The 16121-nt window shown below is 39.6% G+C and overlaps 2 protein-coding genes and 1 long non-coding RNA gene across 6 annotated transcripts; 1 reads left to right on the top strand and 2 right to left on the bottom strand.

Moving 5' to 3' along the window:
- Positions 1-558: 558 nt before the first annotated feature.
- ccl44 (chemokine (C-C motif) ligand 44) lies at positions 559-3800 on the bottom strand. Of its 2 annotated transcripts, none has more exons than XM_039667345.2 (5): positions 3641-3800; positions 3148-3277; positions 2685-2832; positions 2551-2583; positions 559-950 (listed from the first exon to the last, which is right to left on the bottom strand). In XM_039667345.2, the coding sequence occupies exons 1-5, from the start codon at positions 3699-3701 to the stop codon at positions 942-944; spliced, it is 381 nt and encodes a 126-aa protein (XP_039523279.1). In that variant the 5' UTR covers positions 3702-3800; the 3' UTR covers positions 559-941. The 2 variants fall into 2 exon arrangements, with proteins under 2 accessions (XP_039523279.1, XP_088981013.1); XM_089124887.1 differs by having other exon boundaries at positions 559-717.
- A 3436-nt stretch (positions 3801-7236) lies between these two features.
- On the bottom strand, positions 7237-13677 carry pole4 (polymerase (DNA-directed), epsilon 4, accessory subunit). Of its 3 annotated transcripts, none has more exons than XM_039667416.2 (4): positions 13307-13673; positions 11215-11299; positions 11080-11121; positions 7237-7488 (listed from the first exon to the last, which is right to left on the bottom strand). In XM_039667416.2, the coding sequence occupies exons 1-4, from the start codon at positions 13541-13543 to the stop codon at positions 7475-7477; spliced, it is 378 nt and encodes a 125-aa protein (XP_039523350.2). In that variant the 5' UTR covers positions 13544-13673; the 3' UTR covers positions 7237-7474. The 3 variants fall into 3 exon arrangements, with proteins under 3 accessions (XP_039523350.2, XP_088981014.1, XP_039523351.2); XM_089124888.1 differs by lacking the exon at positions 7237-7488 and adding an exon at positions 10546-10913 and having other exon boundaries at positions 13307-13677; XM_039667417.2 differs by lacking the exon at positions 7237-7488 and having other exon boundaries at positions 11051-11121; positions 13307-13677.
- On the top strand, positions 13568-15976 carry LOC148970101 (uncharacterized). The gene is made up of 3 exons (XR_016148389.1): positions 13568-13682; positions 14506-14678; positions 15000-15976. It is a non-coding gene; the product is annotated as an uncharacterized LOC148970101 (long non-coding RNA).
- The last annotated feature ends 145 nt before the right edge of the window (positions 15977-16121 follow it).

The raw sequence follows: 16121 nt of genomic DNA, 5'->3' as shown, positions 1-16121 counted from the left end.
TTTGTGCGGAAATAAAACAAAAATAACGACTTTATTCGACTATTCCTTTTCTTCCTTCTGGGCCTGAGACGAGTGTCTGCTTCCTGGACAATGGTATATAGGAAGAATGTTCCGGTGTTTTGGTGCTAAATAGGAAAAGGATCTACCTAAAGGATCTCATTAAAACATCATCAAAAAATGTCCCAGACCTGCTTCATTCAACAGTAAAGTTAATAAAATGTGAACACATTAGCCCATCTATGAACATGAGTTCAGATTTCTTTCCATCATTCATGGCATCATCATGCTACACCATATGGTTTTGAATAATCGACCTCTAGCAGTGAAACTTACATACTATGCCTTAAAGTGTAGTTCATAAATTTTCCAAGATTTTTGTCCTTTGTATAGTCCCAGAGATGCAGGAGACTATCCCAGCTCCACTACACAGATAATAGTGTAAAATCTTTTCTATATCAAAATTAGGTGTGAAAATGTATAAAAGTGTAGATTTCCAGAAAGAACAATGACATCCAAAAGGGAAAAATGGTGCAGACCTATATACAATAAAAACAAATAGATTTTGAATATTTTTCATTTATTTTTATATATAAAAATCAGTTGTGTTTAACATACACAAGAGATTCTGTAATTGCACTATAAATTGTTCGAGAACAGTCATACCAGCTTAATGGACTCTATAGAAGAGCTTGTATAAGTTATAGAGACTATACATAGCTGCAGAGATTATAAACAACCTTCAACAAGTCTCAGAGAAGAATACTTTGGCATATAGATTAACAGTCATTTGAGAGGACATCTAAATATCACAATATATCTGAATAACATACTGTTTGGTAGTAAATGTGATGAGTCTACATATATTTTCTTATACATATATAAGAAAACAGTGACACACGAGAAGGCTGGATTTTCATCAATCACCCGTCTTCCCTCAAATTTCACTTGGTCTGAAAGAAAACAACAACAACAACTCTGATTACTTTAATATCTTTAAATTGAAGACTAATGCAAACACCACCAACAATAACAACAACAGCATGCAGCGAACGATGATACTAAAAGCACAACAGTTACCTACAGACATATGTTCCCCATTGCCATAAAAAAAAAAAAAAACTTAAAAAGAAAATTCTTAGCCTTGAATCAAATCGGATAGCACCTAGATTAATCATACATTTAAACTAAAACAGTGGTAAAGAAAAAAATATACAGAAAAAAGGACAGTGGTACAGAAAAAATATATAATTTTTCCTGAATGAGTGATCAATTTATCTCATGAAGCTTTATAAATTGCATAATTGAATCAGAAACTAGGATAATGGAAATAAATGGATGTATAACTATTGACTAGTCATTAATTATTATTATGAAATACCATATATTTGAGGTTTATTGCAAAGTATATGAAATCTAAATATATGTTAATTAAAAGTGTAGACTCGATTAAGTCATTCACTGCAATATGCACAACAATACCAAATTGGTTATTTTCATTTTAACAGTATCAGATGATATGGAAAACTATGAAAGCTTGTTTCCACCAACGAATAAAAAATTACAAAGGTAATTGTGACTTTTTTTCTCAGAATTGTGTGATATAAAGACACGACCGCAAGTTATGAAGTCATAATTGTTAGATAAAAGCTATCAATTCTGAGAAAAAAAAAAGTAACTTTCACCTCAGAATTGGACTATAATCACAATGCTGACTTTTTATTCTCAGAATTGCGAGAAATAAACTCACATTTGTGAGAAATGAAGTCAGAATTCCGGAATATCGCAATTGCGAGTTTTTATTCCGGAATTCTGACTTTATAACTTGGAAATGTGAATTTATTTCTCGCAATTCTAAGAAAAAAAAGTCAGCACTGTGAGATAAAAAGTCGCAATAATCTTTTACATTTTTTATTCCGTGGCGGAAACAATCTTCCATAGAAAATACATATTGGCCATAACGTGAAAATAACGATTGGCTTTCTGAACTTTCAATATATCTGTGCATTCTTATTCACAACTCTTCATGGGAGTAGTTGGTCGCTGCTGAACCTTTATGCACCAATTTCCAATTCCATGGTAACAGCAACTTCTCTAATTGGCTATATGCCCAGTTGCACTACTTCCTGAACTTAAGCCAGCTCCTTGTTTCCTGTCTGCCATTATTGGCCAAATTGATTAATTCAGGTGTGTCAGATTATTGTTGCCATGACTACTGAGGTCAGGTACACCTGAATTAATCAATTTGACCAATAATGGCAGACAGGAAACAAGGAGCTGGCTGAAGTTCAGGAAGTAGTGCAGCTGGGCATAAAGCCCATTGGTGGATCTCTCTTCAGGATTATTGTAGTTCTTTTACTGGGAATTTACCAATGAAATGCAGTTTTGTTTCAGAAAAATCTGAAATAACACTGACTTGTCAAAATCATGTACCACCCCTTAACCTCTGAGCTCATGGTAGGTCCACCATGAAATGTTGATATCAGAAATCAATATATCGATGGAAAAAATGAATGGGACTTTTACTGCAATGGCATCCTGCAGTTCTTTTACCTTGTTCATCTTTTGGGAGTTAACAACAGCGACCTGTCAATAAAGAGAAAACGGTTCTTTAATCCTCAATTTAAGCACAAGTTTTGTTTGGACAGCAATACTGCCGTTACTTAATTCCATCATGGAGATGTTACCTCCGACATGACGGGCAGATTCATATGCCGATGTGTCCACATGGTCCTGTGGGCTTTGGCTCCCTGCCTCTGGTTCAGTTTCCGTAGTAACCTCTTCACCTTCCTGTCCCTCGGATCAGCGCACTTCACCGCCTTTTTGGTGTACAATCTGTCATGAGTCAAACAATCGAGAACGTGAGTGCCAGGATTTCAAGAGCTCCCTCCAAAACCTCTCTCTTTACATACAGCAAATCCAAATCTCTTAATCTGCTACGCTTCAAGTCAGCGCAGGCCAAATTGGCCCCGGTGAAGAAACAGTTTGGGTATTGTCCACCCAGCCTGAGTGCATTCTTTTGCACTACTTGCCTGACAATTACTGCTCTCAGTAATAAAAATCTGACCCGCTTAGACGGCAATGCCTGTGAGCTTTAATAGGGCATATTTTCCATGTCTGTGATTGTTCCAGGATGCCTGGAATACTTGCATGATGGCTCTTATGCTGCAATCCGGCCCCTCCGTCTGCCTCTCATACCTCAGGACGTCTTTGGTCCGGACTTTGCCGTGAGAGTACTGCATGCAGCACTGGACATCTCTCTGCATTTGCACACCTTTCCCTGGCATAGAGAGAAGTCACAAACCAGCAGCAGAATTCAAGAAAGATTCACACCTGGAACCCATCGTCAAGGACCATAACTGATCAAATTGTGCATTGAAACTGGCATGTTCAACAGTTTGCAGAGGAAATCGAGTGTCAACATCAGATTTGGACTCCTTTTCTTTCTTTTTGGAGCAGGCACAGCCACCCCTCATGTTTTAACGCACCTCATATACTCAGACATGCGTGAAACTCCAGCATCTGAAGCTTCTGAACCAGTCTGGCTATCATAGCATTATGCCTCTTTCCCTCCCACCTAGATCTGGTCCCAACCGCCCCATTCCGACATCACAATCAGATGCGAGAGAGAGTTTCACCTTACCTTCCAGGCAGCCGAAGAGGATGGCCGAGAGGAAGAGGATGGAGACAGTCTGCAGGAACATGGTGGAACCTCAGAGGGATTTTTTCCTCCGTTCTGTCTGCTGTCCTCTTGTGCTGTTTTTATTTCTCTCCTCTCTCCCTCCCTTCCCCTATTTTTTCTCTCACGCGCTAACACACCCACAATCTCCCTCGCTCCCCCCCTCGTGTGCTGTTTTCACAGTCGTAGCATCTCCCCTCACTGTTGAGAAACGCACAACTCTCTTCAATTAACACATTGAGCTGTGCAAGCGATGGTGCAATGCATGGCATAATTACTGCAGTTTTGAGCCCATCATCCCTGTTTGCTTTAGAATATAATAAATCAATATAAAAAGTCCTCCAAACATTTGTAGAAACACGATTAAAAACAGCCGTCTTCGATGAAATATGGGCCTGAAGTTGAATGAAGGGAAGGAAACACCTTACATTAAAATGCCCAACTTTTTTTTGGAAACTTATGATTTATTGCAGTCAAAAACTGTTAGAGCTGGAAAAAAATACAGTCCTGGGGTCTGCAGGGAGGAGTGTGAGAAAACATTCGAGTGAACAAAACATCAGGAATCAATATGGATACTCCTCATGTCAAGGTCTTGAGTCATTTGGAGAAACTGTTTTGGGACTTTATGGTCTTGGCATACCTGGGATCATTAGATTAAAAATATCCCCACTATGTGTCCAAGGTGGGTGTGGAAGGCATGCGAAAACATACCTTGCCCATGACCTCATGGAGTACATGGGCCAATCGTTTTTCCTGCATATCTCTTTGGCAATTAAAGTATCGCTGTACAGCATTCTGAACAAAACATGCCAGTCTCTGCTCAAAGAAACCTCTGTTCTTCTGTGAATGAAGAACAACTTCATGGGCCTTTGACAAATGAGAACAGCTTTTACATTACTAAAAAAACTGCATCATCTGCTTGAGTATCTGGGAAAACAAAACAAACAAAATGATTTGTTTCGCGTACTTGAGTACTCCTAGTGGAACAAATCGAGGATAGACACTAAGAGGTGCACGTTTGAACCCAATACCCACTGTGACTTGAGCCTGATTAGCAGTCCTTGTCAGCCAACGAACCAATTGCATCATCCCAGGGAATGGAATTATAAAAGATACAAATTCTATAAATTACTTAACATGTACTTTTATTCATCTTCAAAATCAATTGTGAGTGGTCTTTGCTCATGCTTAATGCCTGGTTCCGATTTTGGCACGATCCGTTTGATGTAGGGTGTCTTGGGGATTCGTAAACGACAACGGGCGTCGGGACGCAAGATTCGATCGTATCATCTCGTATACTGTGTCTTAGTGGGCGACAACCTACGTCGCGTCTGCGATGCTTCACGACATCACGACAAAAAGACTAGCATGTTTAATTTTTTTAACGGTCGTCCATGACGGTTCCATCACATGTAAGAGGTTGACCAATAGGAGCACAGAAGCTTTTCCGTAGCCTACACAACTTTCAAAAATGGCAAAACGAAAGAGAGACAATGGTGCTAACGTTAAAACTAAAAGTAAAAATATATAAGAAAACAATATCTTACCTCAAGTTCTCTTTGGAGGATTGACAGCCCATACTGTCCTCTTCGAGCAATCCAGGAACGCGTCCATTGTCGGGTTTTCTTTCTTAAACTTTTTTTCTGAGCACATGTAGGACAGCCAATACAACACTCACCGCTTCATCCATTTGTTTACGTTCATTTCCGGAAGTCACTCGCTACTTGTTTCGCCTTCTTAATGACATCAAGCGCTAAAGACGGCATGCAATGACTGGTCAGAAAGCAACGTGTAGTCTGACATGTGTCTTGTCCATGACACAAGATTTTAGGAGACAAAATTGCGTAATCTGACACAGTGACTATCGTAACAGACAAAAAAATCGTGCAATCTGGAGCAGGCATAACTCATGACAATGCCAATGCAAAGTGTTTCATCTTGTTTCTGTGTGGATCAAAGGTGCTCCGGCCCTAATAAAAAAAAATAAAAAGAGCATTCCTACTGTAAAAGTAAATATTTTTAGAGTAAATCCCGACTAACTGTAGAAATGATAGCACACAATTTTTTAAAAGCGGTACAATTTGAGATGTAGATTTTGTTCATCACCACCTGGGGGGTGGCGCAGTGGATAAGACGCATGCCTTTGGTGTGAGAGACCCAGGTTCGAATCCACTGTGAGACACCAATGTGTCCCTGAGCAAGACACTTGACCCCTAGTTACTCCAGAGGCGTGCGACCTCTGAAATATATAGCAATTTTAAGTCGCTTTGGATAAAAGCGCCAGCTAAAATGAATAAATGTTATGTCCATTGCAGTAAGATGTTTAAGGAATCTTCTGTTAACTTGTCATTGAAGCATGTTACAATAGCCCATCCACATGAAGACAACTATGCAAAGAATTCTCAGCATGCATTCTTCATCATGGTCTTAAATTGCTCATGTAATGACTCGCATACTTGCGTGTCTTCATCAAAACTTAATTAATTTTATGTCCTGGATCAAGATATAAAGCCAACTTAACTAACGTAAAATATTAGTTTTCAATTTTTTTGGCAATGTTTTTATTTCTGCTGGATCGACAGCATCTCTCACACTGCGAGACCACTAGGACGGTCCATTCAAGGCAGACTGCTTTTCCCTGGGGGTAGCTTTAGTTAAATCTCTGGAAAGACGCATTCTATGGTGAGATGAAAATGCACATTCTGCTCAGTTCCTCCTGATCTGGTGATTCATAAAAATCTTGGGATTGGTTGCCATGTAAAATTTTGTCTTTAAGCTCTGTGCCTGAAGACGAAGTCCCAGATATTAAGAGAGTAACAGTAATGCCTATCTCAGCCTGGATATTGAGGTAGACAGGTAGTCTGATTATGCAGATGGGACACTGCTCATAGTTCTTTCACTGATGCACTTCTGATACATATTGAACAATAAAACTGGAAAGCACTTTTGAAAAGTCACAATTTTCAATCAGATTTGATTTTACACAATTAAAAGAACCACTGCACAGCCCAAAAAGAAACATTATTGTTTCTAAAGGCCTTTTATTTTATTTTTTTACATCTGGCAGCTGTGGACTTTCCTTTTTTCTCATTTTTTCCCATGTGTCATTTTAGGTATTGGAAGGTAGCCCACAAGCACCCCCTTGATGAGTACACCCTTTGACCCCTGAGGCGACAGCGAAGCTCTTGAAACCAGTAGTTTTTGCAACAAGGGCCATAAATTCATAGGTCTACATGCATTTTCCATCAATTTCTCATGTACTTATTATACAATTATTCACAGAGATGCCATAATTTGAGTTTTTCCATTTTTAGTCACCGTAATACGATACATTTCAGATGTATGGCATATAAAAACAAACTATTGCTGGTTTCTCACAGATTGGTAATAAGGCCTCTCTACTGGTTTTACCGAGCAGAATAATTCATGGCCAGAATAATCTGCAGACCAGACTTTCTAATGATAATCCAAAGTCTAGCAATACAAGAAACAAAAAAGCATAAATTCACGCAAATAATTGTATCCCACTTGCACAAGAAACACACAACACCCAGAACAGATAAAATAGCTTCACTTTATTTAAACACTATACATGGTTATAAGAATTGGACAACAGAGAAAAATACAATTGGCATTTCACAACTTTGACAAATATACAATATTTTCAAACTGCCCAAGCAGACCAACATCACAAAAATAATAAAAACCATGTTCAGCCAATTAGGCTCTCTCTTGATTTCTCAAATCTGAGAGGGAACTTGTTGACAGTCTTTACATTCATGTGTATGCACCTTTCAGTCAGTCCAGGGTACCTACACAAGAGTGATACAAAAAAACAGTGTTGAGTTTAAGTTTAAATTCAATTTCCCTCCACATTGTTCCATTGCACTTTTTGTTCCGAACAATAGTAAGTTTTCATCATTGATCTAAGTGTCTCTGTAAGTACTAGTTGCAACTGTTTACCATTTGAGACTTAGTTCTAGGAACTAGCCATCTAGGAGGTCCTTCCAGAACAAAATTTTGCCTTAGGGCCATTTTCTAGGTTGCAATCGCACCGCCAGTAGGAACTCGGAAATTATGCAAGCCAGCCAACAGCAAAGTCTTTTAATTGCAGCATTCAACAACAGGAGGATGGAGAATGCCGTGATCGGAGCTGCGTTTTTGTTGTGTGCTGTGGGTTCAGTGAAAATGGAGATGGAATGTGGACATAAAAGTAATGCGAAAGAAATGAAAAAGCAAACAGGAGGGCTAAGAGAAATCTCCAACTTGCAGTGCTACATATCGAGGCTGAGAAAAGATCCCAACACCGCAAGACAAACATATGACGATACAAATGACATTTAGCATTTATATGACGTCAAATGACGATTAGCTTTCTGTATCAGGGATAGAAATTAGCACCCGCCACCAGCCAAATGCGGGTGATTGTGTTGTGGCGGGTAAACTCACTTCACCTACCGGCCACCGTGGCGGGTAAATAAAACTAGCACACTGTTTCACCCGGATGGCGGACACTTTTAGGGGGGGCACACCTTCAACACCCGCGCGTTTCTTCTGTCGAGGCTCGATGAGGGAAGAAAACGTGGGAGCGCGAGAGGATAGTTTGCCGTCAAAAGGGAGAGCTAGCCACGAGCGCATGGTGTATTTTTATTTTCAGGACACACCTGAATTAATCAAGTTTGGCCAATAATAGCAGACAGGAAACAAGGAGCTGGCTTAAGTTCAGGAAGCAGTGCAGCTGTGCATAAAGTCAATTACAACACTGGTAGTTTCTATTGTGCTGGAATAGACCCTACTCTGAGGCCCCGTCCACACTACTGCATTTTCGTTTAAAAATGGAGACCTTTTGCTACGTTTGCACCTCCCGTGCACACTAAAACGGGAAAAACGTAGACCTAAAACTGAGAAGTTTAGAAACGCTGCAGCTCCGTTTTGCGATTTGAATCTCCGGAGGGCGTTTTAGTGTGGACAAGACAAAATGTAGAACTTCAGAAACGATGACGCAGGGGCTGACGCTTGGCTCCATGATTGGGTGTTATCAGTCATGACGTATCCTTCCCTGATTCGTCAATCACTGTTTACACCGACATGCGCATGCCCAGTGTTGGTGAATGGTCGCGTGATCCGCGTTTTCAGTCCTTTTTAATGTGGACGGAGATCATTTCTAATACGCAGATAAAACGCTGGTGTGGACGGAGATCGTATTCGTTTTAATTCTCCTTTTAACAAAAACGCAGTGGTGTGGACAGGGCCTGAGGTAGGAGCTAATTTAGTCCCCCTAAAATGCGGTCCTAACTGAAATTGTTCCCAGTTCCTGTGGTACGAGCATGCCAAAAAGCCCCACCACTTTTTAAAACATTTCGCTGCACGGATGTAGGCCTACCGAATACAAAAACAAAACATCTCTGGTTAACTAGGAGAGCATTCTTTTCGTTTGTTGAATAAGAGGATTGGAGGAAATAAGAGGATTCTGAGTTCTAGCGCTGAAATGCAACATGACATCATGACTTTTTCGTAAACATATCTCGACGTATTTCATTTATCTCGACGCATTTTGAGCGATCCGCGTGTATGTCTATGCTATTAACGTCCGAGTGATTCCGCCTGTCTGTACACGCCGTCAAATGTCCGCATGAAATGAAGCAAAATGTACAGCTACATGTGGGGAGCGATCTTTTTTTTTCCCTAGGATGGTAGGGGAACAGTCATAAATGCCATTAACCCCAGTGACGGTTAGGTTTAGGAACAGGGTTGAGGTAAGTCATATATTTATCTATACAGTAATAACGTTAAGTCAACGGTGTTCCTAAACACGCTGAAAAGCGATTATACGTCTTGATATCACGCCAAAAATGGAAATACGAATTGGCGTGTCATACACACGCTACTTCATAAGATCAGTCTGTGAAATGTGTTGTTTTCTTAAATCAAGGAGCTGGTGCGGATACAGTGTCCATGTTAAGACGAGAAAAATTTGTTGAGAAGAGGAAAAGTTGCTGTTTAGGAGTACATTTGTGAGTCAGCTCAAACTTTAGCATCCATCTTTTCACATGCAATAGAAAGTCACTCTGTGTGCATCTCACAACACTTCCTATACAAGCGATTTATAGATTACCATGACAGAATATCCTAATTGAAGACAGTTAACTCCACATCAGCAACATAAATTCATCAACTAACCATTCAGAGACGTCCTGTTGCATTCTATGTTCTAACTTCTTCTTGAGTCTCTCCATCTTTGACTGACTCCATTTTAACATTAAAGGGAGAACAGTTTCTGTCATTTTAGTGTATCTGCGTGAGGTAATCGCAGCTGCTAACACACACAGCTCTTGAAACCCCACCCTCTGCAGCAGCTAATTTACATTTAAAGGGCCAGGCACAAAACAGTGCGTTTTGCAAACCCTCAAAAAGTGACAACTTTTACATGATATATAAAAATATATGGGGGGTATTTTGTGCTAAAACATCACACACGCACACTGGGGACATCAGAGACTTATTTTACATCTTGTGAAAATGGCATTTTACCACCCCTCTAAGCTATCGCTTAACGCCGTTGCAGAAACTCTATTCGTTCCGGTGAAATCTCAAAACAAAATGCACATATTTGTGTTTGATGAAAAAAAACTATACGAGTGCGGATTAGAACCCGGACCCTCTGACACGTTTGGCAAAAGTTCTACCACTTGATCAGTACACAAGCAAAATTTGCAGATCTATGGATTTATTCGCGTGAAAATTCAACACTAACAATATTAGTAGCTCTCATTAAACGACAAATTAAACCCATTATTTAAATTGATTGGATAACGTAATGTTATTGTACAAACTTCTGACCCCCCCCCCCACCCCCTTCCCTCCTTTTTAAAACAAAGTTACGTCACTGGTTATATGATGAACTATGGAAACGTTCCTCTGTTACGAAAGCCCCTATTACAACTAATGATTAAGGACAAAAACTGTGATTTAGGACAGACTGCATTTCAGACTTAAAAATGATCACATAGAGTAAAGAGTATGCGTATTTGGCGTGCTGTCTGAGGAGAGGGCTCCGAGCTCAGTATGTTGGCCCGAACACAGAGTACTCCTCCCCGTATTCCTGGCTGTGATAGGAAATCAGCCAAGAGTAAGGAGTCGGGGTGGTGGAGGGATACTGAAAACTGCAGAGGAACATAGGCGAGTCAACTGCGTATTTATGTATGCCTCCTCAAAGGTCTGCGCAGTCACATATAATCTGAAACCAAGGCACCAAGATTGTTTGGTTTAAGTTCTGCCGTTCTTGGAAAATGAGGTTTGAATGTAGGAAAGAAATATAAGCAATCAGAATGATCCATAAAACTCTCCCTCACTCCTTTAAACCATTGCCAGCAGGAAATAACATTAAATTTAGTCTCCCTTACCTTCCAAAAACGCAAATTCATCTATTGCTTCAATAGCATTATCTGCCAAGAGAAAAAGCACCAACCATTACTTCATCAATACCACTGATGTTTATAGTTAAACATTATATTTTAAAATGTAACGCTGTAACTTACCCAAGTCTTTGCGTTGAAGAGTTTTTCTCTTTCCCTGTTGAGCATAAACAAGAGCGTCCTTTGCAATCATTTCAACAAAAAGCTCCTGCAGGCAGAAAAACAATTTTGTCAACTCTTAACTAAGATTTAAGACATGTCTTTACCCAACCAAGTGTATAGATGGGAGCCATCCATTAAAGTTGTCCTGGGCCCTGTGAATTCCAGCAACGGCCTTGGCGGTAGTTAGGCACAAACTTGTCTATCAAGAAGATTTTAAACTTATCAAAGAATCTCCCCTAGTTTGAATTCAGAATATCTAAACAGACAAGCATTGTATCCGTGAATGTAATGTTATAATGACAGGCCCGTAGACCAACTAGTAATAAAATATTTTAACAGATCTCTCTCCCTTAACTCTCCTCTTTCATACATTTTATCTATGTCATAGGAACAGGCACACAGCAAGATCATCAACAATTCTGCCATGTAAGGCAATTACAGTAATGGGCTTTCACTGAGCATAAACTGCCACACTTTATAAAGCAGTTAGTTCAAACGGATTGTCCGAGCGGCATTAGTGCTTAGTTATTAGTATTTAGTTATATTATACACTTGCTCATGGGATAATGCTTGAATGTGATCTGAGACCATCTTACGAATAATTTTTTTATAAAAAAATCTGCAAACTACAGACAAGAAAACCCTGGCAAAAACATATAGTGTGCACTAGGCAGATAGATGGGAAATTGACAGATAAATTGATTGTACTAAGACATTAAGACAAGAACGGTTATTGTTCAAAATTCACGTATTCAACTTTGATGAAAAGTTTTGATCCACTTCAAATGTTGACTACTGTGTGTGTGTGTGTGTGTCCTTCACCTTCAGGTCAACCTTCACACTGCTCTAACTGATGAAATGTAAAATCAGTGAATATTGGCCGTCTGGCCGTGCATATTTAGGCCATATGCATGTGTGTGTGTGGCCTAAATATGGGCCACACACACATGCAAGGCCTAAATATACACGGCCAGCACAGAAGGCCAATATTCACTGATTTTACATTTTATCAGAGCAGACTGTGAAGGTTGAATTAGCAGAGCAAAATCACAGCTGTTCATAAAATAGGCCTATATTGCAATCTACACAACATAATGGGAGACATTTCAGAGTTCTAAAGAGGACAAATTATTGGTGCACATCTCGCTGGCTCTTCTGTGACCAGGACAGCAAGTCTTTGTGGTGTATCAATAGCTATGGTATTCAGTGTAATGTCAGCGTACCACCATGAACCGCATCAAGGATGTATTAAAGTTGACTTTTTTTTATTAATCAATGAATCCTGAAAAAGGTATCACAGGTTGCAAAAAATATTAAGCAAGTTAAGCAACACAACTGTTTCTAACATTGAAAATCAAATCAACATATTAGAATGGTTCCTGAAGGATCATGTGACACTGAGGACTGGAGAAATGGCTGATGAAAATTATATAAAAACAAAAAAAACAACAACATTATTTTAAATTGTAATTATATTTCACAATATAACTTTTTCTGTATTTCGATCAAATAAATGCAGGCTTGAAGCGAGTAAGAGACTTCTTTCAAAAGCTTTAAAAATAGTAATGTTTTCCAAAATTTGACCAGTACTGTATATGCAAGCGTATAGAACAAAGGCCAGTGAAAATGTTGGCAGGGCCAATAAAAGCACGACATACTGGCCCGACAGAAAATAAATTCGTACAGTTGAACTCTATAGACAGAGAGACGAATAGAACTTAAATGCAATAGACAGGCAGACATACATAAAGACTATCTGGCTGAAGATAGATAACAAAACCTACATATTGTGCCTTTAGATAGATAGATAGATAGATAGATAGATAGATAGATAGATAGATAGATAGATAGATAGATAGATAGATAGATAGATAGATAGATAGATAGATAGATAGATAGATAGATAGATGCAGAAAGACACAGAACATAAAGTGACATTATCACAGATATACAAATTAAGCTAAAATTAACATGTTAGACAGATAGATAGAGAGCCAGAAGAAAAGGAGTGGGACATTAATTCAGACTGTGTGTGTGTGTGTGTGGGTCTCACCGTGGCTTTAGCTATGATGAACACGGACTCTTGACTCGCCAGACTCACATCCGGATCTGCTTTCATCAGTGTTTTGATGCGGGACAGCGGTAACTTGGCGAGGCGGTTCTGCTGCGCGCCCGCGGTGGGCCCAGTTTGCCCAGTCCCTCCGTCCTCCTCCGGCTCTGTGCCCCGGGGCTCGTCTTCAGCTCGGTCCAAATCCGACTCCACTGGAGCTGCTGACACAGTCGCCGCCATTGACGCACGCGGCGCTAAATAGAACGCCTCTGTAAACCGAAAGCAGATAGTCTAATCTTCTCCCGCCAAATCTTTCTGTAAACACAACCCAGAGGCGGACGGCGGAACAGACGTCACAGCGCAACGTCATTCAGTAAAGGTCATTTAGAGTCCTTAACGAGCGGCATATTGCACTTTATTTTAAGGAAGGTTGATTTATAATTAATCACAGATGACATGTTATTTCCTCAGTTCATGCGAAGGACAGAACATTTTGTAAACTCCACTATAACGTTACATCCAGTCATACCTCAGCTGATATGCGCGTAGAAGGAAAAAAATAGGAAAAATTAGGATTTGGTGAAAAACTTTCTAAGTAAAATTTAAATCTTTCAGCAAATAATTGGTTTAATGCTTAAATTAAATGTTTTTTTTTATAAAAAAAAAAATAGACTATATGCAATTTTTTCATACATTTAATCCCATTTAATACGTCGGAATTCATGTTGATTGCTTTGTCATTATATAGTAGGCTACCATGGTACCATGAAAGAATACTGTGGTTTTCTTTTAATTATTTTTTATTTGATTAATATATGGAAACTATTCAGTTCCATGGTAAATAGAAGATAGGCCAGTGAATGTTTTGTTTGGTGGGTTTATTTTTGAAAGTCAGTAAGTGCATAGACAAATCTAGGCTAACGCAAAACCTACTGAAATGCATAGGTGGTCAAAAGGGTGTCATAATGACATCATTAAAATAAAACACAGATATTTTAATAAAATATGTTTATTTGACCACTTGTATCCCCTTATATGCATTCTTAAGATATACAATATACAAAAAAAAAATATATTTTATGACCAAGAAACAAGTTTTTTTTAAGGAATTTATGTATGAATAATAATAATAATAATAATAATTTCATTGATAAAATGAATCTGAAAACCAAAAAAGTGTGACCACCTTTTGCCTCACACAGTGCAAACAGATCTCCTTCGCAGTTGATCAAGTTGTTGATTGTGACCTGTGGAATGTTGGTCCACTCCTCTTCGATGACTGTGCGAAGTTACTGGATATTGGCAGGAACTGGAACACGCTGTCGTATATGCCGATCCAGAGCATCCCAAACATCCTCAATGGGTGACATGTCCGGTGAGTATGCTGGCCAAGCAAGAACTTAGATGTTTTCAGCTTCCATTGTGTACAGATCTTTGCAACATGGGGCTGTGCATTATCATGCTGCAACATGAGGTGATGGTTGTGGATGAATGGCTCAACAATGGGCCTCAGGATCTCATCACGGTATCTCTATGCATTCAAAATGCCATCAATAAAATGTACCAGTGTTTGTTGTCCATAACATATGCCTACCCATACCATAACCCCACCGCCACCTCTTGATTCACAACGTTGACAACAGCAAACCGCTAACCCACACTAAGCCATTCACAGTCTTCCATCTGCCCTGAACAGTGAAAACCAGGATTCATCCATGAAGAGAACACCTCTCCAAAAGTGCTAGACGCCATCGAATCTGAGCTTTTGCCCACTCAAGTTGGTTACGACGATGAACTGCAGTCAGGTCGAGACGCCATTAAGGATGACGAGCATGCAGATGAGCTTCCCTGAGACTTTGGAGACGACTTATGTTGTATAGAGAAATGAACATTCAATTCATGGGCAACAGCTCTGGTGGACATTCCTGCCATCAGCATGCCAATTGCACGCCCCTTTAAAACTTGCAACATCTGTGGCATTGTGCTTTGTGATAAAACTGCACATTTTAGGCCCTGTTTACACTGCTCGCAGGTGAAAACGTAAAAATATTTTATTGGATGTGCGTTTCGTTTACGCGGCGACAGCGTTTTTGGGGCTTAAAAACGCAAAAAAGTGAAACCACCCTCCAGAGTGGAAATCTTAAAAACGCTCCACCAGTGCGTTCCCGTGTAAACAGTAAAAACGCAAAAGTCTGCTTGACAGGTTCTACGCAGGTGCGCGGACTTGGTGTTGTTGTGTGGCAGTGCTTTACGTTGCCACCTAGCTGCCTGGAGTGCATACTACATTGAATTATACACTCTTTTGCGTCACCATATGCACGCGGACTTCCCACCACAAACGCTTGTCTAAACACAGAATAAAAAGTGATAACGCAACGCCACTTTTGCGTTTTCTCTTCAGAATCGTTTCCGTGTAAACAGCCTCAGAGTGGCTTTTTATTGTGGCCTGCCTAAGGCACACCTGTGCAATAATCATGCTGTTGAATCAGCATCTTGATATGCCACACCTGTGAGGTGAATGGATTATCTCGGTAAAGGAAAAGTGCTTACTAACACAGATTTGGACAGATTTGTTAACAATATTTCAGAGAAATAAGCCTTCTGTGCACATAAAAAAGTCTTAGATCTGAGTTCAGCTCATTAAAGGAGAACTCCGGCGAACAATGAACCTTTGGTCTAATAAAACATCGGTACCTAGTCAATCGTTCTCTGAGATTTGTTTTCATGATAATCAAATGTAAAGAGTTTTTTCTCTAAAAACTGTTTAGCGTATAATGCTAGCAATGGGGGCATTGTAAAAAGAAATCGCTAGTTTATA

Source organism: Pimephales promelas, chromosome 21 (assembly GCF_988280905.1).
Source record: "Pimephales promelas chromosome 21, fPimPro1.hap1.1, whole genome shotgun sequence".
Classification (NCBI taxonomy): Eukaryota; Metazoa; Chordata; class Actinopteri; order Cypriniformes; family Leuciscidae; genus Pimephales; species Pimephales promelas.
Note: the sequence above shows the minus strand (reverse complement) of the source record. Positions and strands in the feature narration are given on the sequence as shown.

What these genes read in the sequence shown, in the direction of transcription:
- ccl44 (XM_089124887.1), bottom strand. Translation starts at nt 3,701, where the DNA reads ATGTTCCTGCAGACTGTCTCCATCCTCTTCCTCTCGGCCATCCTCTTC. An exon ending in TGCAGCATAAGAGCCATCAT is followed by an intron (nt 2,833 to 3,147) that starts GCAAGTATTCCA and finishes GACTCATGACAG; the next exon opens with ATTGTACACCAAAAAGGCGG. An exon ending in ACTCCCAAAAGATGAACAAG is followed by an intron (nt 718 to 2,550) that starts GTAAAAGAACTG and finishes TAATCTCTGCAG; the next exon opens with CTATGTATAGTCTCTATAAC.
- pole4 (XM_039667417.2), bottom strand. Translation starts at nt 13,543, where the DNA reads ATGGCGGCGACTGTGTCAGCAGCTCCAGTGGAGTCGGATTTGGACCGA. An exon ending in TCATCATAGCTAAAGCCACG is followed by an intron (nt 11,300 to 13,306) that starts GTGAGACCCACA and finishes TTCTGCCTGCAG; the next exon opens with GAGCTTTTTGTTGAAATGAT. An exon ending in TCTTCAACGCAAAGACTTGG is followed by an intron (nt 11,122 to 11,214) that starts GTAAGTTACAGC and finishes TTCTCTTGGCAG; the next exon opens with ATAATGCTATTGAAGCAATA.